The 25416-nt window shown below is 40.2% G+C and overlaps 1 protein-coding gene across 4 annotated transcripts in view; it reads right to left on the bottom strand.

Annotated features, from left to right (window-relative positions):
* SEMA4D (semaphorin 4D) overlaps positions 1-25416 on the bottom strand; it is a 171746-nt gene that overhangs the window by 43320 nt on the left and 103010 nt on the right. For all 4 annotated transcript variants that reach the window (XM_082243109.1, XM_082243110.1, XM_082243111.1 and 1 more), the window contains exons 7-11: positions 24816-24929; positions 21603-21754; positions 8513-8688; positions 6608-6764; positions 4670-4892 (exon numbers count right to left, since the gene is read on the bottom strand). In XM_082243109.1, coding sequence (XP_082099235.1) covers positions 4670-4892; positions 6608-6764; positions 8513-8688; positions 21603-21754; positions 24816-24929 — 822 coding nt within the window. The remainder of the gene's footprint in view (positions 1-4669; positions 4893-6607; positions 6765-8512; positions 8689-21602; positions 21755-24815; positions 24930-25416) is intronic.

Raw genomic sequence — 25416 nt, 5'->3', positions numbered from 1 at the left:
GAGAGGAGGAAAGGTGTAAATCAGACGCTACTGACCCCACAAGGCCACCAGCACGTCTGTGGCATTTGCCAGAGGATCCTGTTACAGAGCCACAAACCTCTGCACCTTTTTGTTGCACTGGGACACCAACAGATCCACCTTGGGAATACCCCATCGGAGAAACAACTGATGAAACACCACTGCAGAGTCTTGTCCTATTTGGCCAGAATCTCCCTCTGCAGGGACCTCGTATGGAACTGTGCAAAGAGAGCCGCCTTGAAGGTAGACACCATCAAGCCAAGCACCTGCATGCAAGACCAGAGGGATGACCATTTGCTGGACAGCAGGAGACAAATTGCAACCTGAAGTTTGTCCAGAGGAAGGAGCACTCTGACTAAGGCCAGTCCAGAGTCAGACCCAGATAGTCTAGCTTTGTGGACGGAACCAGAGAAGACTTATGAAATTTCAGAATCCAGCCGAACTCCCTCAGAGTTCGTATGGTGATTTCCAGGTTTTCCACCAGAGCAGTAGGAAACTCCGCTCGCATAAGGAGGTCGTCTAAGTAGCCCAGTACCGCGATCCCCTCGTTGGCGTAACATTGCGAGCACCGGGGCTAACACTTTTGTGAAGATCGGAGGAGCAGAGGCGAGACCAAGGGGTAGCGCCACAAACTGATAATGCTCCTCTCCCACGGCACAGAGGAGGAAGTGCCGGTGACCAGCACATATTGGAATGTGAAGGTAAGCATCCTTGATGTCGACGGAGGCCAGAAAATCCCCCTGATGCAGGGATGCCACCACTGTGCGAATGGACTTTATTCTGAACTTCTAGAAAACGTTCCTAAGTCGGAACCGGGACAATCACCCCTTGAAGTAACAGATCTTATACCGCACCCCAAACAGACCCTGTAAACAGTCCGAGGACAGGTGCAAGTTGAAAGGAAACAACCTTGCCGGGGGGTAAGAGCAAAACTCGATCTTGTAACCGGACCGAATGATTTTGTTGACCCACTTGTCTTGTACCAGGGAAGTCCATGGATCCAGAAACTAGCGAAGACGTCCCCCCACCCCCAATATGGGTGAGGGCGTACCTTCATGCTGAAGGAGCCTTGTCTGCGGGTCTGGAGAAGCCTGCTTTTGGCTTGCCAGACCAGGTTCATTTGGATGCTCCAGAGAAGGCCTTGAAAGGCTTTGAGCGCTTGTCAGTCGACCCGGAGGGACGAAAAAACTTCTTATGAGCTGAGAAAGAGGGCCCACGTCTACGACGAGGGTCATTGCCCTTGGTAGCCTGCAGAAGAAAGGTACTCTTTCCCCCTGTGAGACCTTTAATGATGTTATCCAGGGTAACTCCAAACAGGTGATCTCCGTAAAAGGGGAGATCAGTCAAGGCCTTTTTAGAACTCTGGTCCACAGACCAGCATTTGAGCCAAAAGACACGCTGAAGGACCACTGCCGAAACAGAGAACCGAGCCACTAGGGGAGCCATATCCAAAGAGGCATCACAGATGAACTGCAGCCCCTGGACCAGCTGGTCTGCCAGTTCAGCAAAGGCAGGGGGGAGCTGGTCTCCCTCCAGGTCACGGCGTAAAAGCTTAGCCCACTCATTCAGTTTGCAACACCAGGACAATGGTGAACACTGGCCTCTGTGCCGAACCAGCCAGAGTGTACATATTGAGGGCCACAGCCTCTGCCTTCCTGTCAGCCGGATCCTTAAAGGCCGGGGATTCTTCAACCAGAATCATGGTTGCCTTGTTCAATCTGGAAACCAGAGGGTCCACCATCGGTGGAACAGTCAACTTCTTAATAAGGGACTGCTCATATGGGTATTGCCTAGCAAATCGCTTAGGGACCCCAAGGGGGCTGTTTGGTCATCCCCACTCTCTAGCGACAATTCTGTCAAAATAGGCGGGACAAGGACACCTTTGCTGCTCTGGATGGCTTGTGAGTGCCAAAGGGAACCTGCGCCTCAGGTGCAGCTGCCACTGCGTCCTCTATCTTTAAGGTCTCAAGCACAGATATAATCAATGTGTCGACTTGGGCCGAGACCCCGGGCGTATGCGACCTTGCGAGGCATTTAACTCACAGACCAGCCCCTGTTCAGTGGGGCTATGTCGCGGCTGACCTAGTGCAAGGCTGGGCTCTTTGCGCGCACTCGCTTGCCAGACTGGGGTGACCACTGGATCTAGATTATCCAGCCTGTCGCTCAGTCCGGCAGTTGATTGTAGATCTCACAGGAGAAAAAAAAAAAAAAAACACAGGAGAAAAAAAACCTAAACTAAAAAGAAAAAAAATCTGCCAGGACCAGAGACCCCAACAAAGAACTAGGTCCTTACTCCTGACTAGGCAGAAAAAAACTGGAGTACCTATAGCAAAGAGAGGGAGTATACACCCCCCCCCCCCCAGGACTGCCCATAGGCGTAGCCAGACTTTTTTTCTGACTGCCAGTAAAACCCAATGGTTAACAAGATCAGGAGGTGTGTCCGTCAATGTACGAAAGAGAAATGTGTTATTAAAAGAACATAAAGTTTGTTTTAAAAGTAAACTTCTGATGGTCATCTTTTTACCTAACCAGTAAGCAGAACAACATACATCAAACAGAACGATTAGAAAACCTATCACTCCTCCTGCCTTTCTCATATTAATAAGCATGATGCCACGGTTGAGCAAGCATCACCCAATCCCTTTTCATGAAGACAGGTTGCGTACCCACATCTACACCCTTGTAGGTCCTATAAGGTTCCCCAAAGACAGCCCATACAAACTGTCACAGAGGGCATATCTGATTACAGCAAGATGATATAAAAGTAAAGCACACAATTTACAAAACGCATAACATATGTTCACATAGTTTGTATCTGCAGATATACAAAAAATGACATAAAAGGAAACCCTGTACCCATTAGAGGTGTCAGAATAAACACAAACTTTTATTGTAATACTAAATAGTTAAAATAGCAAAGATGTACTGTATATTGCATATTTATGGATTAGCATATCTTAATTTATAGGTATTTTACAAGCACACAGAGTTTGAGTTTTGCATCTGTCATACTTATTAACGCTGCAGTTGTGTAGCAGTATATTGTAGAACGAAATCTGGTGTCTAGGCACCGCATCCCCAAATGATATAGATTAATAAGGGATGTAGAAGACTGGCTTTTAATGGTGCCACACACAAAATGTAATAAAAATCAAATTTTTATTGTGATCAATATTTTATCAAATAAAAATATTTGAAGAAATTGTTCATACGGTACTGCTGCAATGTATTTATCTCTACATATTTCACCAGACTATGGCTTCTTCAGGAGACTTTTTGAAAGTCACTCAAAGCTGTCAATAAAAAGAGCCTCCTGCAAATGTTTATCTATATTGTTAAGGCTGCTAGATACCTATAAACACGTTCTTGTAGATCAAAGGAATAAACTTCCATCTGTAAAGGAGGGCAGTTTAACCTCTTAAAGAAAACCAAGCCATTTCCGCCATTTGTTGCTTACAAGTTAAAATTAGTATTTTTTGGTAGAAAATTACTTAGAACCTCCAAACATTATATATATATATTTTTTTTTTTTAGCAGATACCCTAGAGAATAAAATGGCGATCGTTGAAATCTTTTAGGCCACACTGTATTTGCACAGAAGTCTTTCAAACGCAATTTTTTGGGAAAAAATACTTTAATGAATTAAAAAAAAAAAAACGAAACCGTAAAGTTAAGCAAATTTTTTTGTATAATGTAAAAGATGATGTTACGCCGAGAATCTTGATCTTTATTCTAAGCAAAAGAAATTGTGATTCTCATTTTATCCAGAATCGTGTAGCTCTACTAAGTGCAAATAAATGCCTGTTTGGAGTCCAACCTCAGTACAGCACCAGGATATCAGTGACACAAAGGAAAACAAAGGCCCAGATACATACCAACTGCCTCTAACTGACACAGGTCAGTGCAAAATAAACTTCCCAGAATTCCAAGGTCTAGGTTTGCAAGTACTCTACGATTTTCCATGTGGTGCTTGGACCTTGTGCTCACAGTGTACTGGGATATGTCAACCTCACTGCAAAAATTCAGTTTTTCGCTCTGTGGTCACCGGTATCCTGGTGCTGTACTGATGTTGGATTCCAAACAGCCATTTATTTGTGCTTATAATAAGTAAACGGTTATGCAATATTTCAAATAGTCTCCTGAAGAAGCCACAGTCTGGTGAAACATATAGAGATGAGTATATTGCAGCAGCACTGTATGAACAATTTCTTCTAATGTTTATATTTGATAAAATATTTTAATGATCACAATAAAAATTTGACTTTTTAGAATACATTTTGTGTGGCACCTTTTAAACCCCATCTCCTACTTCCCTTATTAATCTATAGCAGTATATAGTGTTTGTGTGTGATAATTTTCTATAATTTCATATAAGGATTACAATAATTCTGTATTATGCTTTACTGGAATGTGTGTGGGCCACATATTTGAACAGAGGAAGGATTACAGGTAATTGCACATCACAAAATCTATAGATTACAATTTTTGTTCTTAATAAAACTACTAATTCAAATCACAATAACGGGTTTTCCATATAGAAAATGAAAAAGAGAAACATTTACAGGGTTTTCCTTTAGAAATGGTCATGATATTGTATTGACAAGAAAGGCAGGTAATATGCACTTGTGCAGTGCTAAGACTTTACTCTCACCTGTACTTAAAAACATGACATCGTAGGTATCGCCATCCAGTGCTTTGACCTGATCCACGACAATCTGAGTGTATGTCACATTCCGAAGCACTAGTTTAGGCTTTTTTCCTATGGGGGTGACGGACTCATCCATAAGAGGGTGATCTTTTACAAACTGTAATGTCTTGTCCGGCAGGTTCAAAGAGCTGGTGTAGTTCATGGATTTAGCCTCATTATTGATACACTAAAGTTAAAAAAAAGTTATTTAGAAAAAAAAATGCACACTGTTCTGCAAATTTGAAAGACATGTGCTAAACAAATGTGATTTGCAAACAGAGGACTACAGATCCATAAAAATGTTCTTGTGATGGTTATGAGCATGGATGTCAACGCTGAGAAATTTGCACCCTTATGTTTTTAAAACTAAAGCAGACAATCTTCAGATTTCTTGTTTAACCACTTTCCTTCTGACGTACATATATATGCATCCTTGGTAAGTGGTGGTCATATCTGGATTTTGGCTGCAGCTACAGTCATGATCTTGAGGTTCTTTTCAGGTGTCAATTTTCTACAAGTGGTTGTAAACTTCTACCGTGAAAAAAGAACAAAGTATATCCTTCTATAGTGTGTACTTGCCTTAATTCAAAGCATCAAGTGTCATGTCTCTGCTGTCTTTTCCCTCTTCTATCTCCATGGGTCACTATTTATAGTCCAACCCGACTCCACAGCCTTTGGGGTGATGGCCTGCCCCATCTCCAGCACACAGCAGCTGACTCACATCCTCAGCTATGTATATTTCCCAATGATTCTGTGTAGGAGGGTGTTCTTTCCCTCTCTGTGCTCTAGCTGTACAGTGTGTGATGTCTGATCCCACCCCAGCCTTCTCTGGCTAAAAAAAAAAAAAAAAAAAATAGCCTTTGATCGGTTTTTAAATTGAGAAAGGAGTGTGGCAAGGATGTATATGGTCACCCTACTTAATTAACTTCTATGCAGAGTACATTACGCAAAATGCCTTGATCGACGATATACAATCCGGAATTAAGATCGCAGGGAGAAATATCAACAACCTGAGATATGCAGACAATACCACATTAATGGCAGAAAGTGAAGAACTAAAGAGTCTCTTAATGAAGGTGAAAGAGGAGAGCGCAAAAGCTGGCCTGAACATTACGAAAACCAAGATTATGTCAAATGGTCCCATCATTCCTTGGCAAATAGAAGGAGAAAAAATGGAAACAGTGACAGAGTTTATCTTCTAGGCTCCAAGATCACAGCAGATGGTGACTGTAGTCATGAAATTAAGAGACGCTTGCTTCTTGGGAGGAAAGCAATGGCAAACCTAGACAACATTATAAAAAAAGAGACATCACCCTGTCGACAAAGTGCTGTACAGTCAAAGCTATGTTATTCCCAGTAGTAACCTATGGCTGTGAAAGTATGTCCAAGGAAGTCTGAATTGATGCTTTTAAGCTATGGTGTTGGAGAAGTCTCTTGAAAGTCCTTTGGATGGCAAGAAGATCAAACCAGTCACTCCTGAAGAAAATCAACCCTGAATATTCACTGGGAGGACAGATAATGAAGCTGAAACTCGAATACTTTGGTCACTTAATGCCAAGAGAGGACTCTGATGCTGGGGAACATGGAAAGAAAAAAGGAGAAGAGGACGACAGAAAACAATATGGATAGATAGCATCATCGAAACAATGAGCATAAAGTTAAGCAAGCTCCGGGAGGCAGTGGAGGCCAGAAAAGCATGGTGCGCTATGGTTCATGAGGTCACGAAGAGTTGGACACGACCAAACAACAAAAATAGAAGAGATTCCTGCAGATAAACAGGTAGGAGGATTCACTCATCTCTGTGTATCACTTAAGGCAAGCCACTTTACTGGGTATACTGTATATATATATATATAAAATAAATTACAAAGTTGCAAAGGAAAAAAAAAATCTCAAACTTACAGCTCCTGGGCGAGGCTTGGGCACCTCTCCATTAAACTGCACCCATTTAGTATGTGCCTGTTCCACAGTGGCACTCTGCATGTATTTTCCCCTTGAAAACACTTCTTCCACACTAGATACACTATATGCACACACCGCTGACATGCCAACATTGTTTCTGTAAAGAAAGGAAAGGAATGCATTCGATTTATTATAGTCATGAAGGGATATGGCCTCAGAAATTCAGCCAGTTCCTGCTAAACTGGTCAAATTCCGATCAATGTAAGGCCAGCTTAACATCTCATATAGCCTTTAACATGTTAATGTAATTTCAAAAGTTGCTTTAAGTAGAACTACAGTGAAACCTTGGATTGCGGGCCTAATTAGTTCCGGAAACATGCTTGTAATCCAAAGCACGAGTATTCCAAAGTGAATTTCCCCATAAGAAACAATGAAAACTCAGATGATTTATTTCAGAATCATTTATTTATAACTCCTATAGTTCATATAAAAAAAAAAAAAAAAAGATTATAGCAATGTGACTTCAAGGCAACTTCAGGAAATGCCTGGGTAATCTTCCCGTAATGTAGGATCCAAATCACACCAATTAAGAGGAGGATCCGTTTTAGATCCGTTTTACTAATGATTTGTACAGGGGCAAAATTAGATCTTTCTGGAGTCTATACCTTGCAATACAAGAAAGGACTTTGCTCGCTTTGGGAAACGCTGCTTGGAATTGCATGCTATTATTAAGCCCATCATCTAACAAGATCCTTCTCTAGAATTGATTCCCCCAGTTGTGTTCCCCCTAGTATGTATGATGCATGCATATTCTTAGCCTTCAAGTGCATAACTTTACATTTATCAACATTAAACCTCATTTGCCACATAGTTGCCCAATTACACAGTGCATTGAGGTCTCCTTGCAGGTTGGAGACATTCAGTAAGGACGTTGTTCCACTGCATAGCTTGGTGACATCTGCAAAGACTGAAATGGTACTTTTAATCCCAGACCCTGTATAAATTATAAATATATTAAAAAGTACCAGCCCGAACCGCACTGTAATATTGGGCGCCGCCTGACATTGCAGTGAATGAATTGTACATTTATACATTAAATAAAGCTAGTAAAAAATTGAATCGTGCGTCACACTGATCCCCAGCACAGCGGCAACGCAGAATGGCCGAAGCGGTGAATCGCTCCGGCTGCTCTGCGATTTCAAGGAGGGATAGTTTGAATTAGCCCTAAGAGAAAGCTGGTCTATAGTACAGTTTTGCAACAGATGCTGGGGTTGCATGCTTCATGACAGACTGAAAGGGGTGGGAAAAGATCAGCAGCACTGGGATGTAACAAAATATAAAAAAAGTGAAAAATTATTTTTTGGAAAACACATGCCAATTTTATTGATACACACAATACATTAAATCTATTTAAGGCCCCTTTCACACATGCGGACCGTTCAGATCTGCCTGTCAGTTTTTCAGGTGGATCTGAACAGATGCCCCATGCATCTCTATAGGGAAGCGGATGTCAGCGGAGACATGTCCGCTGACATCCCATTTCGATCCTGTCCGTCAAATCCGGACGGATGGAAACCCTATTTTCCATTTATCTGGCGGATCGGATGAGAACGGACAGGCGGTCCGTTCTTATCCAATTCCCCCATAGAGGACAGCGGGGATCTGACACCTCTCTGTATGCGGAGATGGAGCTGTCATCCGCCTGCTCAGCGGGGATCGATCCCCCGCTGAGCAGAACGGCTCCGTCGACGGAACGGAGCCATGTGAAAGGGGCCTAAATTACCGCATGGCCTATGTAGCAATTCTATATGTTATATTTATTTCCAGAAAAAGTGAAGTTTTCCTTGAAATCACAGATCTGTTTTGTGATTTTATAACATTTACAAATAATAAAGCTTTACTTACAAATGGGATGTAAAAACTCCGTAGATGACTGGTTCTTGCAAATCTGGTGATTTCAGGATAAAAACATCATTGATGACATTGAAAATCATATTATTCTCCGGTGAGTGACATATCAGTCTGGCTTTAAGAAAGGTTGTCCATTTTTTCTGCAGTGTTCTGAGACCACCTTGGTCACCCTGGAAACAGAGTAAATATAGGATTTACATTGTATAATAGGACATCCCAAAAGAAGTAGTAGTAGTAGTGCATGTTAAAGAGGAACTCTAGTCATTTGTAGAAAAAATAAAGTCAGCAGTTAAAAATACTGTAGCTGCTATTAATAAAGATATTCAGCAGCCTAGGGGTCCAGCTATGTCTTCCCCCATGCTGTTTCTTCCCAGGTCTTTGGTTTCCTGGTGCCGCCAACTTGAGTGCGGGAAGCCGGCTGTAATTTCCTGCTGGCTCCTTACTGTGCATGCATGAGATGAGCTGTGCTTCTTAAATGGTCCCGCAGGTTCCTGGCAAGGGCGGGAGCCTAGCTTCCTTTCTGCTTGCCTGGGCAAACAGAGCACAAGTGGTAGAGGGCACCTGTCAGAAAGTCAAAGTTTGGTGGCTTATAATGTACATATTGGCATTCATTTTGTGCTTCTGACTGCTTTTGTAGCTAAAAAAGTTTCAGAGATTAAGCACTGCCCTCTTTCTCTGTCCACAGCAGCTGAATTACATCGTATTACAAAAGGTGAAGAAGCAACTTAAATATCTGAATTCTATTGGGAGAAAAAAGCTTATAGACTGACCGAACCTGAAGTTTAAATCGGCCGAATAAAATCAAGTTGTAAAGTTTTAGTACTTCGTGGACTAACTTGGAGTTGCTCTTAATGCCAAGATCCATAATTTGCTCCAGGATGCGCATGCACTGAAAATATTTTCCTACTCAGCTTAGTCCAGATATTTAAAACAGAAATATGGAAGAGTGTAAGGACTAAATTATTTTCTAAACTTTGCAAGAAAATTAGATTAAAATGTAAACCAAATACGCTTCACCTTATAAAAAGAAAGCCATTTCGAGTTTTCTGCTCACTTTTAGACCGTCCCTGCACAGCTACATATGACCTAGAGACACTAAGAAGGTGCAAAATTGCTGAACAGCATGAGATCAATCAAAGACTATGCTCAGCATAGTAGGCTGTAAGGAAGTCACTAGGCCGTGTGACAAAACGTGTCAGTGCGGGGCTACGTGATGTTATCACGCCCGGAAGCCTTATTGTGATTAGTATTGAGGTTTATCCTTATCCTGGAAGATTTTAAAAGGGCGCTTTATTTAGTGCACTGGATTTTTAGTTTACCACAAATGTGAGTGGTTTTCTGTTCTTTTAAGTTAATAAATCTGAGCAGTGTTTTAATACTACACTGTGAGAGGTTATGTATTGAGTGGGCTGGATCCTGAGTTATACAGTGGGATGTTGAACTAGGCATAGACTCTACAGGTGAATTGCTGCAGTGTATTGACCCAAATTGCTGGGAATGCACATGATGACTGTACCCGACTGTAGGTCATATTCTGGAGGTAAGTGACAGCAGTGAATAGGTGGTGGGACGGTGGCACATGTTTTTTAATAGAATGCACGCATGATAAATAGGCATGCATAACATATGCACTAATATTTAAAGGAAAAGCACATTTATAAGACTAAAGTTGTGACATAATAAAGGACTAATATTGATCTAGTATATTATTGATCATGTTTATATAATTTATTATTATTTTTATTATTTTAATAATTCACATTAATCATCTCATTTTCGTTTCCTTGCACTTTTGGGATGTAGTGATAGTAGGCAAATAACTTAGCAGAACTAAAAACAAATGGCAACATCCACTTATTGCTTCAGTGTTAAATATGACATTTTCACATGTAATATATTACCGATCGTAAAATGTTAATCTTTACTCACGAACATTATGAAAAAATTAAAAATATTTACAATTATATTATTCTGAAATGTATTTATCATAAGAAAAATGTGCTTTTTACCGCTCTAATACCTTTTTTACACTCACCTACTCATCTATTTAAAACTGCCATCAATGTTACATGTCCTGCTAATATAATCAGTGCCCATTCAAAAGATTTTCTATTCATTCAGCTTTGTTTGTGAACAAACCAAGTGACAGACCTCAGGAGAGGCTTCGACAATACAGATTGGAATGTCCAAGCAGAAGATAGGTGCTGTCATTAAGCTGCCTGGACTAAGCCCGGTTTATAAAGAGAGCAAACAATGTCAGGGTGCTGTATGTAAGGCTTTATAGCATGGTCCATCTTAAGGTAAACCTCGTACACATATAAATAAAATATTAGTAGTTAAACAGTGCACTCTGCACTTTTCTTCTAAACTCAAAAGGCTTAGTCAGGAAATAATTAAAGTCTGCACTTGTCTCAAGCTTCATGTCTCTAAGGGCTTCAGGTTGCCTTGGAAACCCCAAAGATTAGGTTCAGCACTTTTATCTGCAGAGCCCAAGCATTTCAAATAGAAGATTTTTACCAAAGAACAGCAATGTGCTTAAATGATCTGCTTAGAACAGGGAAGAAGAAAAAAAACTTTAGATCACACCTAATATACTGTGTATCTAAAAAGATTACACATTAACCACTTGCCTACTGGGCACTTTTACCCCCTTCCTGCCCAGGCCAATTTTCAGCTTTCAGCGCTCTCACGCTTTGAATGACAATTGCGCGGTCATGCTACACTGTACCCATATGAAATTTTTATCATTTTTTCCACACAAATAGAGCTTTCTTTTGGTGGAATTTTATAACCTCTGGGTTTTTTATTTCTTACAAAAAAAAAAAAAAGAAAAAAGGCAGAAAATTTTGAAAAAAAAAAAGTTTCTTATTTTCTGAGTAAATTTTGAAAATAAATACATCTTTCTCCTTCACTGATGTGCGCTGATGAGGCTGCACTGATGGGCACTGATGAGGTGGCACTTATGGGCACTGATGAGGAGGTACAAATATGCCGCACTGATAGGCAGCACTGATAGGCGGCACTGCTGGGCACTGAGAGGTGGCACTGCTGGGCACTGAGAGGCGGCACTGATGGGCACTGATTGTGGGCACTGATGGGGGGCACTGATGGCGGGCACTGTGGGCAGTTATGGCATTTTTTTTCCCCACTTGTGTAATCAGGGCACTGGTGATCAGTGCCCTGATTACATTCATCTGTGTCCCCTTACCACTGATCGGCTCTCCTCTTCCTCACACTGCAGTCTCTGTGTGAGGAAGGAGAGCTGGCGATGAGAGATGATCTCATATGTTTACATATGAGATCATCTCTCATTGCATGGGCCGATCATGTGGTAAATGGCCGCTGTGATTGGCCATTCACCACGATCTGTGATTAGCTGTGTCCAAGGGACAAGGCCGACACAGATTTTCCCCGATGCGCGGTCGCGGGAGCGCGCTGGGAGCCTGTTACTGGAGCCCGTGCTGTAGCCGTCTTTCGGCTATAGCGCGGGCCGAAGGTGGTTAAATTTCCCTTTACTGAAAGGGGCATTAGGCGATGAATGTGACAGCCACCAAACATTAAATGCAGGTGAATCAATGTATGGGGAAGGTTCACCTGCTGTGAATGTCACAATCACTGCTTTATAAACATGTTCCATGATTTTATATTTGGAAAGAAAAAAAAAAAAAAAACAAGGGGTTTAGACACAAAAATGGCTGCATTTGTGAAATTTGTGACCGTAACGATTTACAGTATAGGGGGTTCAAAATTCTTATGACCGCATGCAAAAATATTGAATATACAAACAAAAATGTTCTATTTTAGCAAGGGATAGCGAGAAACTGGATGTAAGCCCTTCCTCCCAAGCTGCAGTGCTGGATAGCAGACATCAGATATATCACTCCTCCATTTAAGAAAACTAAGTTATACCCAACAGGGGCTGCCCCTTAAACTAAAACTAAATATGGCACTGCTGGTTGCAACACTCCTAGATATGATCGCTTCCTCCTACTTATGAAACAGAGTTAAGGTTTTTTATGGGATACTGTAGTTATACTTGGTTTTATTTATGGTATTTCACACTTACTATATGCAGGCAGTACCACCCCTATGATTATTTCTACTTCATATGTTATTTGTAGGCTATTTTAATGCTATTAGCTATGTATCCGAACGATTACACCTTGACAGATGCTACCTCAAGTCTTTGCACAGTACTATGCAAAAGTTTTAGGTAGGGGTGAAGTATTTCTGTTAAGTAAGAATGCTTTCAAAAATATAGATTTTAATTGTTTTTTTTTATTAATTTACAAAATGCAAAGTGAGTGAACGTAAGAGAGATGCAAATCAATATTTGGTGTGACCACACCTTGCCTTCAAAACAGCATAAATTCTTCTAGGTACACTTGCACACAATTTTTAAAGGAACTCGGAAAACTAACCACAAATATTCTATGGATGTAGGCTGCCTAAAATCCTTCTGTCTCTTCATGTAATCCCAGACAGACTCAATGACGTGGAGATCAGGACTCTGTGGGGGCCAGAACATCACTCCCAGGACTCCTTGTTCTTCTTTACAATGAAGATAGTTCCTATTGACATTGGCTGTATGTTTGGGGTCATTGTCCTGCTGCAGGAATACATTTGGGGCACCAATCACACACCTCCCCTGATGGTATGCCATGATGGATCTGCCTGTATTCCTCACCATTTAGGACACCATCCATTCTGACCAAATCTCCAACTTAATTTGCAGAAATGCAGCCCTAAACTTTAAAGGAAGCTCCATAATGCTTCACTGTTGCCTGCCTCATTATTGTACCGCTCTCCAGCCCTTTGCCAACAAACTGCCTTTCACTGCAGCCAAATATTTCAAAATGTTAACTCATCAGTCCAGAGCACCTGCTGCCATTGTTCTGCACCTTGTTTCCATGTCCTATGCATGAAAACCTAAAAAATGGAGCAGATGCGGCTCCTAACATAAGAGGTGCAAGCCACATTGGTAATTAGGAATGATCAGTTGTATGTTTGTTAACCCTGTAGGTTTTGCGTAGTGTAATCCCTGTGTGGGCAGAGATAGGGATGTGAGCCGTCGACATCCCATACGACAGGTCACACCACTCCTTCGGGTGATTAGGGGCAGACCTGTGCTAGTTTCTATTTTACTAAAAAATAGAAACTGATGCATGTGTTTTCAACGCAAAAGACAAGTTAGCTGACATGTCATTCTACCAGGCGCAGCAAGAAATGCTGCAAATTAAATCAACTGCTAGGCAAACTCTGTACGAGTGGTTTCCTAATCACCTTCCGCCTGAAACTAAATTGTTGAAACTGGACAGTGCTATAATGTATGAGCATTCTAAAACTGAACTCTAACCAAAACTTTTTCAAATAAAGAGACATGGGGTTAATTTACTAAAGGCAAATAGGCGGAGCTTAGTAAAAATTTACACTGCAAAGAATACCCAAACTCATAGAAGGAAAATAAAAACTTTTATTGCCTGTACATGATTTGATAACGGAAGTCAGCAGAGCTTCGCTTTATTCACTAAGCTAAAAGAAAATGTATTTTCAAAATGAATAGCCTATTTGCCTTTAGTAAATCAAGCCCTAGGTCTACAGAAAAAAAAAAAATGTAAAAAGCACCTTGCAAAAGTAGACAATACTTTCCAGGATGGCAGGCTGCGACTCTGACCTTTGCTCTCTTGGAGAGCTATGGCAGCCAAAGAATGTTCAGCGTTCAATACGTTTCTGGGTGTGTCAGATGCTTGGCCCCCCATTGTGGTCCACCTTCGGGCTTACTATGTCACTACTATTTCTTGTCTTTACCAGCATTATGATGATGCTTCCAGGTGGTCTGTACTTAAAGGAATATAAGATGAGGCCACAGCATTTACAGAAGGATTTAGAGTGTGGAAAATATTCCTTGTTGAGTCACACATAGCAGTCAAGACTATTACTGATAGTAATACGAAGGATGCCATTTCCTGAACTCCTTCTGAAAACTCTAGTTGCATGACTGCTCTTGCTTCAATTCTTATAATGCAGATTTAAAACTTGTATGTTTATCAGCAGAGTCACAGTAAAGTCAAAATTCCTGATTTGCATACCTGTTCCAAGTCAGTCCACTCAAAGAAATCCACAGATTTGCCCCTCCCCCCCTTAATTTGTGTTGATGGAGAAATTTTCCCTGTGGGCCATCACCCATGGACCAAACAGGGACTGTAGCCCCTGCTCGGCCAACTTTTATTCCACCCCAATCCTTCGATTTCTCAATAGAAGTTTGTCTACTCAGGTGATACTGGCAAGAGCACCCACAGCTCACATTTCAGACAATTCACAGGAATCAGCCAAAAATGTAAGCCATGTCAGGCCAGGTTTAGCCCATCAATCAATTGGGAAGCCTACCAATTCCTTTCCCTTTTTACAGTCATCAGATCAAGGACATATACATTATTTATGTTACCATAGTGTCGAATCCAATTTTGAAAAAGATTTTTAACTTCCGATATTAAATTATAATGAAAATGACACAATTCTATTCCAGGGTTTTAGAAACCTCTTACCCATAACAAGCGATGCTTACTTTGTAATCATTATATATGCAAGTGGAAGACACAAAGTAAATATATTTCCCTAATTCGAGCGTCCCTGTATCCTTGTTAATAACAGCCATTAACATTTCTCAGAATACTGCCACGGGTGAAGTGATGCAATGTGAATTTAATCACTGTAATTAAGGCAAGATCTCAGCATTCTAACAATTGTTGAAGAGGCTCTGGAAGACCCATAAAATACATCACTGTACACAATGGATGCTGTCACTGACAAAGCACTGCAACCCTTCTAGCAGCACATGATAGAAGTCGGCAGCTGGGCTCATTTTTTAATGTGAGTGATGACAGCTTAGTATGAATTTCCACCTGTCATCACCAGTTAAGACAAAACACAGCCTGTCAGAGGCATCCCATAACACTTATAGAAAATATGCCAAGGGGTGCTCAAATACATTTTCAACATAGCCCGATTCCCAAATTGCAAATTAATGTTTATGGGGTGTCAGAGACATCTGTAGCAGTATAATCATTATTTTTGGTTAGCTGATAACTCAAACCTTGATGAAGCGTATCATCATCAACCGACAAGCACCTAACCTGATGATCACTGGTTACATTAGGGTAACAATGTGAATATTAACACTTATTTTTTTAAATCGTTTTCGTTATTGAAGATTATAAGGATACAGAACTCTAATATGAACAAAAAAAATTTGGGACATAAAGCGCATGTATAAATGTTATTAAATATGGCATTTGGTATATAGAAAAAATGCACCTTCATTCTACTATAATAGCTTCCAGAAGTACAATGGAAAATTTAGTTAACACAACCTTTTATGTGAGAAAACATGTTTTTAGTAGATCCTCATGTTTTAAAAAGAATTCACATAACAAAATGAATTACGTTTTGTTCTACAATTAAATAAACCTGTAACATCATGCTGTAAAGTAATGGCACAGATGGTTAGCAGGCACATTATCCTAAACCTATCTGCTTACCTAAATGTTCAGCTGGAGCCCCCTTTAAAACGCAAACATCTCTACAGGGCAGACAAGCACATTCCTTCCCCTTTCCACAATGCAGTGCTCACTGCATGAGAAGCCTGTAGCAACACCCTACCACTGCCATATGGGTGGGACTATCCCTATGCAAACATTACTTATTATTTTCAAAGGCAGTCAAAGCACGCAATCCTTGGGGGGCCCTAGGAACTTTAAGAGAGGTTGGCAAGCTCAATGAAGGTACAATGCGAATCAGAGATGTTTTACAGCAGCGCCATATTACAGGCTCACCTTTACGGATAAATTCTAGCTTACACAATAATGTTTTCACCCAATACAAAAATACCACAGCTAAGACTTGGTAATGTCGGAGTTAAGGAAATAAAATGTCTCAGGGGAGTACATTCTTACTGGTTCCCTTTCATGAGCCAATTTAAGAAAACCCATAGTCTTAAGACAAATCTTTTAAGAAATATGATATTTCAAGTTGTTGGTCCATTCAAAAAAATGTGTTGAATTATTTTTTATTTTCTTCTGCCATTTTTCTACAGCATTAAAAACCCTTTTTATGCCTGTCTTGTTATTAAGCAGGCAGTTCTTAGTTTGAACAATCATTCATGAGACTTTGAAGGATGAAGAACAGTTCACACGTTTGATTACTTGTGCCTTATGTCTTCTGGTCACTCATATGCAGAAAGAATGTAAACATTTGAGAAAAGCGTAGGTAGCGTTAATCCTAAATATCAAAAGTATTACTGCATCACATTGAACTTTTGCCTCCTAATTAAAAAGATTTAGAAAAGGACTAAATACATCTAATACAGGGGTCTCCAAACATTCTAAACAAAGGGCTAGTTTGTCCTTTGTCCTCAATCTTAAGGGTGGATCGGACTTTTGGCTACTAGGAGTAGATAAGGTCCCTGACTTCAGTGGAAATAAACAATGCCCCATCTTTGCTATCAGTGGAATGAATAGTGCCCCATCATTGGTGTCAGTTGGAGGAATAGTGCCCCATCATTGGTGTCAGTAGGAGGAATAGTGCCCCATCATTGGTGTCATTAGGAGGAATTGTGCCCCATCATTGGTATCATTGGGAGGAATTGTTCCCCATCGTTGGTGTCATTCAGAGGAATTATGTCCCGTTGTTGGTATCATTGATTGAAAATAGTGCCCCAAGGGTTGGAAAAAGCAAGCAAAAGGACGCATCGTGCCCTGGGCCACAGTTTAGAGACCGCTGATCTAAAGGATAAACTAGAAGAAAAGCAATGCCACTGAATTTGCTAAATGAGATGGAGTCAAATACAGAGCTCCCTCTTGTGATTCACTCAAATCTTTATATTTAAACACATTAACAAAAAAACTCAAAAAATGGATGCCAACAATGCAATAATTGTAAATATGTACTCCCTAGAAATAAACTGTTCTCCTGTAAAACCCATCTATCACAAACCATAATGCTGGTCTCCAAGGCTTCTGAATGAAACAACCATTCCCATACTTGAGTAGGGATGAGCTTGCCTTTGCTCAGACTGAATTCGAAACCGGAAGTCAGCTGTCATTCCTGGTCAAATGAGCTGCCATATTAGGTTAATGATGTCATGAGCCTTCTCACCGCTTTGTAGAAGTCACCTGCAGGGTGTGGAATCCCCACATGCGCAGCTTATTGGATGGGGAATGAAAACTGAGCTCTGGTTTCGGACTCAAACCCAATTCTAAACATACACAAGCTTATCCCTACTCATAAGCCATATCTGTGCAGTTGTAAGTTGACATTATAGCTTTAAAATTTAAAAGTGTAATAAAATCAAGTCTGAAATTGTTACTGGTGAAATGGGGCACCAAAGATATTTCAACGTTTTTTTCCCTAATCCAAATGGAATTTCAATAAAAACACTTGCTATAAACAGGGCAGTAAATTTACAGAAAAATTGCTTGTGTGTCATATTAATCATTTGCGTGTGTGGTGGAAAATATTCTAGGAACTACAAAAATGTGCAAGAAATTGGTTATCAGCATTGACAGCCTAAGAGATGCATAAGAAAAAAAAAATTAAACACATGGATTTATGAAAATAAACTTAATTATCTTTAATTATAAAACATTCGTGAAATGAGTTTTAGTGTGGAAATCTTCCTTAATCCTTCTTAAACACTTAGCTTTGGCCCTGCCAAGGGGAGTAGAAATAACTCTGACACAAATAGCTCTGTTATTACAAGTACAGTAGCTGAGCTGCAAAGGCTTGCACATGGCAGAGTTAAAAAGATAAACTAAAAACAAACATGCACACACACCAAAAAAAAGTTATATATTTTATTTTTCTTGTGTGTGTGTGGGCGCATGATTGCTTTTAATTTATTTTTTTAACTCCCCAAGTACAAGCCTTTACAGCTCAGATACTGTATATATATATATATATATATATATATATATATATATATATATATATATATATATATATATATAGTCAAAAACTTTGGCAAACACTATTGAAATATAGCCAGCAAGTACGGTATTCTATAGGCTGTTAAAGTGAATTAGCAATGAATAAGCACATGGTGTAAAACGCGTTTACTGCTATCCTGTTTGTCTTGCACATGTCGATGTTGGACTTTTTGATTTGAAGAAATAAAACTCAAGTTTCTACTTTCATGAGACTGAAAGTGCCACTTTCTTTCTACATGCAAATGGGCTTCTTAGGTTGCGGACCTTGGTGAGCACCCAGTCTTGCAGGACTACTACAGTTTACTTGGGAATCCTACTGGCCCAGCTGTCAGCACTTTGAGCGGTGATTTGTTTCTTTGCTTCTTTGTTAAAGGGAATATACAGTCTAATTTTTAAAGGGTTTAATTCGTTGTTTCTATTCATTGTTTGTAATTATGTATGGGAACAGGGGTAGCCATATTTGATCATCAAATTTGCAGGCTCTGCTTCGTGATCTGCAATGCTACACAATGGGAGACATCAGCCGGTTTAAAAAAGAAAAAAAAAAAAAAAAAAAAAAACGCTGACATTCAGCTCCTGTGTATGTTGGTCTATCCGACAGAAGCCGGCCATTCGGCTGACCTCTGTCAGGTGTGCAAGCTGGAAAACCAGCAGTCGACAGACTCCTGATCAGCGCTCTCAACCAATAGAGGAGAGTGCTGATCGGAGTGTTCGGATTGCCTCTAATCAGAAATCGAACATCCATTTGTATATTTTAAAGGTGTTCCCAGTTACAAGGATTCACGTGATAAGCAGTGTTTAAGCCTTTCGCTGCCAGAGCCATTTTTGCATTTTTACACACGTTTAAAAACTATTTTAGTCCTGAAGATTGCATAAAACCCCCAAAACATTATATATTTACCGAAGGCAAAACACCCTAGAGACTAAAATAGTGGTAGCTTCAATTTGTTATGTTACACGATATTACAGCAAAGGTCTAGGAAACGCAACATTTCAATGCAAAATACACTGAGGTTAATCTTAGGGCACACAAGTACAGTAAACTATCCAATTTGTTAAAAGAGTTTGCAAGATGAGTAATCCAATACCCAACATGTCAAACCTTAAATTTACCTGCACCCCTAAAATGGCGACAAACTTCAGTACCCTATATATTCTATAGGCAACGCTATAACAAAACCTGTAGGTCATCAGTTTAGTGCTACGGAGGAGGTCTGGTGCTAGAAATATTGCTCTCACTCTAGCTCGCACTGTGATATGTAACATGTATCGCAAGCTATGTTTTCATGTGTAGGTGTCCCTGACGTGTTAGTTTACGTGCATATGTTCGGGATGGGGGGGGGGGGGGGGGGGGAGGGGGGGGGGTATTTTACGTGCTTGGGTGTTTTTTTTTTTACTTAACATTATTTTCATCAAAAGTCCCCTATGTGATGATTTTTGGTGACAGGTTCTCTTTAATGAGACTTCCAGGATCTCCACTGAAAGTAATACAATGCAGATCGTATTGAATTCCATTCGGGTTGGGGAAACTGACAAGGGAACCCAGAAGTAACATCAAATACATGGCCTCTGGGTCAGCAACAAGCTTCCTCCCCCCCCTACTTAGCGGCACTCGCTATGCCACAAATGGGCAGCCCAAGCCCAGGATACAAGGAGGGGGCTGCAGCCACTGGGAATGTGTGTAAACCCCCCCCCCCCCCCCCCGTGTACAGACCTAGCAGTGAGAGGCTTAAAGTGAATTTTCACTTTTGCAGTCAAATTCGACTATAACTAAACATCCCCACTAGAACTAAAAAAGAGCACAACTAAATGGTTCTTTTTAGATCTTTCTCAAGGGAAGGCCTCATGGCAGACTGCCAGCACTTCGAAGCAATTTTTATTTTACATTTCGGGCTCCTACCGGACAATGAACATGTAGTATTTCTTCCATGTTTCTAAGTGCTTTCTTACTATAGTTTTGTTGAGTACCGAACTGCCCCCCCCCCCCCCCACCTCCTGCTGCAGCTGAATCAGGACCCGCTTAAATAGAAACAGCTGATTCTTACCTGCAAGTTGTCTAAGATAAGGGTCACTGCTAACTGTAGGGCTAAGTAGTGAGAGAAACAGAATATTAAATTTAACATTCTCTGCTCATTGGCTAACTGGGAAGTATTCCAGGATTTTCAATGTTGGGCATAAATACACTAGTAATTTTATCTACCGATTCTTCCAAGGTAGGGTGCTACAGCCTGTAGGGAGTGGGCATTACGTTTCTATGTGCCTAGTATCCATTTTATCTGTAGGCAGTAATATAACTCTTGGTTGCTTATCTATAAAGCAGTGTTCCTCAATGGGCGAGAAAGAAAGGATGATTTTCCCAGTATAAGAAAACAAACATGCTGATAGTATGCTATGGTGTGACATCCCTACCAGGCACATATCCTGTTCCTGACAATTTTTTTATTCTTTACAGCTAAAGCAATACAGCCTAATTTTATTCTTTACAGCCAAAGAAATACAGCCTAAGAAACTGTAATTGGATAGAGAATGAGCAGCAACTTACTGATAAAGTCACTTTGCTTAATCTTTGCTTAATCTTCCAATTAGTAATCTACTTTGGTTAGCTTCAGACACACTGTGCAATTTAGTAATACCAGACTGGCATACAGTGCTGTACCCGGGGTTGGTGTGCAAAGGATTACAAAAAGGCTAAAGAGGGGTCTTTTATAGCGGTCTATGCTTTAAAAACCCAAAACACCAAATAGGATGCTCTGTTTTCCACTGTCCCCCCATTTTCCAGGCAATCAGCAAATTAATGTTGCCCAGCCAGTGGAGCCATATATATATTATATATATATATATATATAATGGAATGGTTTCTCCAACAGGTCATTGAGGTAGGACAAAAATCCCTAATGAGGTGGATGAGCAGTTTTTAGGTCCCTGTCCTTCCACACCAGGGGAACAGAATTGAACCTTTTGTGTAATAAGTCATGCTTTGTCAAAGACCCAGCAAAATGTTCATTGTTAAAAAATGAAGCGAATATCAACACACAACACAGAAGAGCAAAGATCAGAAAATCACTGAAGCAGTTTATAAGGCAGAATGACTGCTGACCTACCTTGCATACTCTGGCTATTCTGGGAATTAGAAGCTTGTTAAAAAATTCATATTCGACAGACACTTCGGTGAAGAAGAAATAGACTTTGTCATCATCTCCATCTGGGTTATTCGGAGGTGCTCTGATCACATCTGAATACACAAACTTCGGCTCTAAAAACAAGAAAGGAAATGCACTTATCACTTCACCGATTCAGAGCATCACTTTTTCAGTTTGTTGAATAATGGTTCCATGAAAGACCAAAAGGTTTCAAAATATGCATACATTACACCAAGAATTGCAGAACTTGTACACAGTACATAAAAAAAGCCTCTACATGACAACTCCATAGGGCATCCAATGTAGGGGTTGTGAAATCTTGTGTTTGAATGTTGGTGCGCTAAATAATGTATTGAACATAAAATATAGATTAAATGATGAACAGTGTGTGATTTCTGTGAAAAGGAGGTTTGTGGGATATTTCAGTCCACATGGAGCACAAAATGTATTGGACTGTAGCATCAGACTGCTGAGGCTCCCAGGAAGAGCCAGCATTTCGGTGTGTCTGTTGGGGAATTAAAGGTTATTGCGAGTTGTGGTTGTTCAGCAGAATCACTACAGAACCCAGAAAATGGGCAGATATGTCATATGCTCTTTGTCTGTTGGATGTTGGAAATGAAAAAGAAAAGATCATCAAGCATTTGCAATTAAGGGAATGGTGTAGTGAGTCCTGCGCTGTCTAAACAAGGGCGATTAAAAGGGGTTAAAGGAGAACCCAGATGCTGCTAGTACCGGGGCTGGTAACCAAACAGTGTCAAAGATATAAATAGGTGGGGGGTACTGCGCTTCTGGGAGGTGTATAAATAAATAAATAAATTGAACCAGGTGTGTGTGCCTATCACAATAAATATAGAAGGAAACTAAAACATACAAAATAGATCCATATTCATAATAAACGTACTAAATATTAGTGCAATACTTTAAAAAATACTTCATGTGTTCAAAATGCTCTAGTGACCAATAAAGTGCTCAGGTGCATATATATACAAAGCAAAGTGTCCTCAGTGCTTCACAACTAAATATATAACAGTCTGGGTGTAAAGTCCAGATAATTAAAATAGGTATTCAAGTGAAAAAAATATATCCATAGGTGCAACTCCTTCACCAAACACCGTGTTGACAATAGTGGGGTGCTTCTCCTTATCCCCTCTAGGTGCTCTAACCGCTCACCGCTTACATGGACACACATCGCGGAAGTGAGGACTGTGATCCCACTCCGACGCTATCCTGTTTGCGCCTTGTTTATTCAGCTAATGTGAGTGGTTTTAATTATACTTAATAAAAATACCCGTTATCCATACATACTTGCACCATTTTGAGTATTCTGCTTTGAGATCCATTGGGACCGTGGGGATTCTGGAGAGGGAGAGTGAGCCACGTCACCCGCAGCAGCCCAGACATCTGACCCCAGTGGATCACGGTATAAAATTGGAGAGGAGCCCCCAGGATTACTGATAAGGCTTTTACCCTTAGTACTGAAGGTGAGCGGTTAGAGCACCTAGAGGGGATAAGGAGAAGCACCCCACTATTGTCAACACGGTGTTTGGTGAAGGAGTTGCACCTATGGATATATTTTTTTCACTTGAATACCTATTTTAATTATCTGGACTTTATTTACACCCAGACTGTTATATATTTAGTTGTGAAGCACTGAGGACACTTTGCTTTGTATATATATGCACCTGAGCACTTTATTGGTCACTAGAGCATTTTGAACACATAAAGTATTTTTTAAAGTATTGCACTAATATTTAGTACGTTTATTATGAATATGGATCTATTTTGTATGTTTTAGTTTCCTTCTATATTTATTGTGATAGGCACACACACCTGGTTCAATTTATTTATTTATTTATACACCTCCCAGAAGCGCAGTACCCCCCACCTATTTATATTAAAGCATTTGCAATTGCTGCTTGAACAGAACCAGGACTAACACTGAGCTCCTGAATTGAGGAGATTTTTCCTCAATTCCTATCCTAAAGACACAACAGGGAAAAAGAGGAAACCTCTCTGAATTCTCATCTCAGAGAGTTGTCAAAGGAAAAAGTGTCTCCATGGAAGGATTATATCCTCAACTCTTGCTTCGAGGAAGACTCTGAAAAGTTTGATTCCGTATTACTTCCTGTCTGTGTGACAATGGTCACTGGACAAAAAGAAGGTTGAATCTCCCAGACAGCAATAAATACTTGACAAAGAATCTAACCCATTCCTACTCTACAACTACAAAAAAAAATATATAATAATATAAATAATATTATAAAAAAAAAAAAAAACTGCATGTAAACCGAAGCATGTTTCAATCTCCTGTCATAAAACATTTTTAGGTTAGTAATAGGAGTATTATGGCGAGGGAGTGCATTTTGTGTCAGGATTTCCACTGCTAACCCCACTGTGTGATTCATATTATCCTCATATGAATTGGCATGAACAGTGCACCTGCATGTGGCCTTACTCAAACATTTCCCTGCAGTTTCAGCTGTTTTTGTTGTGGGAATAATTTCAGTTAAAAGAATGTTTTTGTACCTAAGTAGTTGAAATCAGGCACACAGATGTGTGGCAGAAACTCTTTGTTTCTTTCAAAGCTATTCCTATTCACCCCACAGACTCGCAAACCAGACATGCCTAAAATCTGACAGTCAGGTAAACTGTCAACCACCATACTGAAAAAATTACCTACACAAACTCAAGCATGCAAGACAATGTTCAGTCTCTCAGCAAGGATATCTCTATAGCACTACTTGGAGACCTTGTATAGCATGTATTTAATATTTATTTTGCAAACAAACATTTAATGCACGACAAAGAATCCCCAGAGCGCTATAGGTTATTAAAAGAAATAGCAGAGCAGTAACAGCGCTCAGTGGTTCCTTCTGCTGACTTCCACTCCTTACAAGATACAGTAGTAATGTGGAGGTCAAGAGAAGGAACCACTAAGCACTATAGGGGACAGAGCAGGTCAGGTCACCAATTCTAAAAGTGTTCTCAGGAGAAAAGCTGCAGCAATGGGTTAGTTAGCATTGGAACAGTATTTGGCGTTGCAACCGCAGAAAAGGTAAATATTTCTTTTCAGGCGTGCCATTATGAACAATTCAAGTATGTGAGATAATAACTTGAAATGAGCACGATTTTAGCAAATAACTTAAACAGTAACAAAACATCTCAGTAACTTACCATTAAGCCAAGGTACAGCATACTCTGTTCTAATTAGACCTTGTTGGGAGTGTCTGCATATGATTGGTTCGCTGCCCAGAAAAGTAAAAGAGGTGCCAGAATATAGTTCCCCATCTTTTGTAAAAAAAAAAAAAGATATATACATCTTTAAAACACAAGCACTACAGGCTTTATTTAATTAAACCTATTATTTATTATATAATAATATGGGGTATAATATATTTAGAATAATTAAGGTATAATATATTAATTATACCTCACTCTTAAGCCGGCTATACACGGATTGAAATTAAGCTGGTTCAGCAGGGACCAGGTAAATTTTGATCCATTTATGGGTATCCTGGTTGTGCAAAAAAGGCAATCAACTTGTGTACAACCAGCCTGTTGGGTTTTCCCAAAAGATTATTGCCACTGGCTATAGCTGGAAAAAAAATAATCACCGTGCAGGGAAGGCTCCCTGCTGGCAAAAGACAATGGCGCTGCGGGGGGGGGGGGGGGGGGGATTCCATCAATGCTGACTGTTGATTGGGGAATCGGGCAATTTGGTGGTGCAAGGAGAGAAGATTGCATAATCTACGACCTGCCTTACTCTAAGGCCCCT

The sequence above is a fragment of the Pelophylax lessonae genome (genome assembly GCF_965119305.1).
Source record: "Pelophylax lessonae genome assembly, chromosome: 1".
Lineage (NCBI taxonomy): Eukaryota > Metazoa > Chordata > Amphibia > Anura > Ranidae > Pelophylax > Pelophylax lessonae.
Note: the sequence above shows the minus strand (reverse complement) of the source record. Positions and strands in the feature narration are given on the sequence as shown.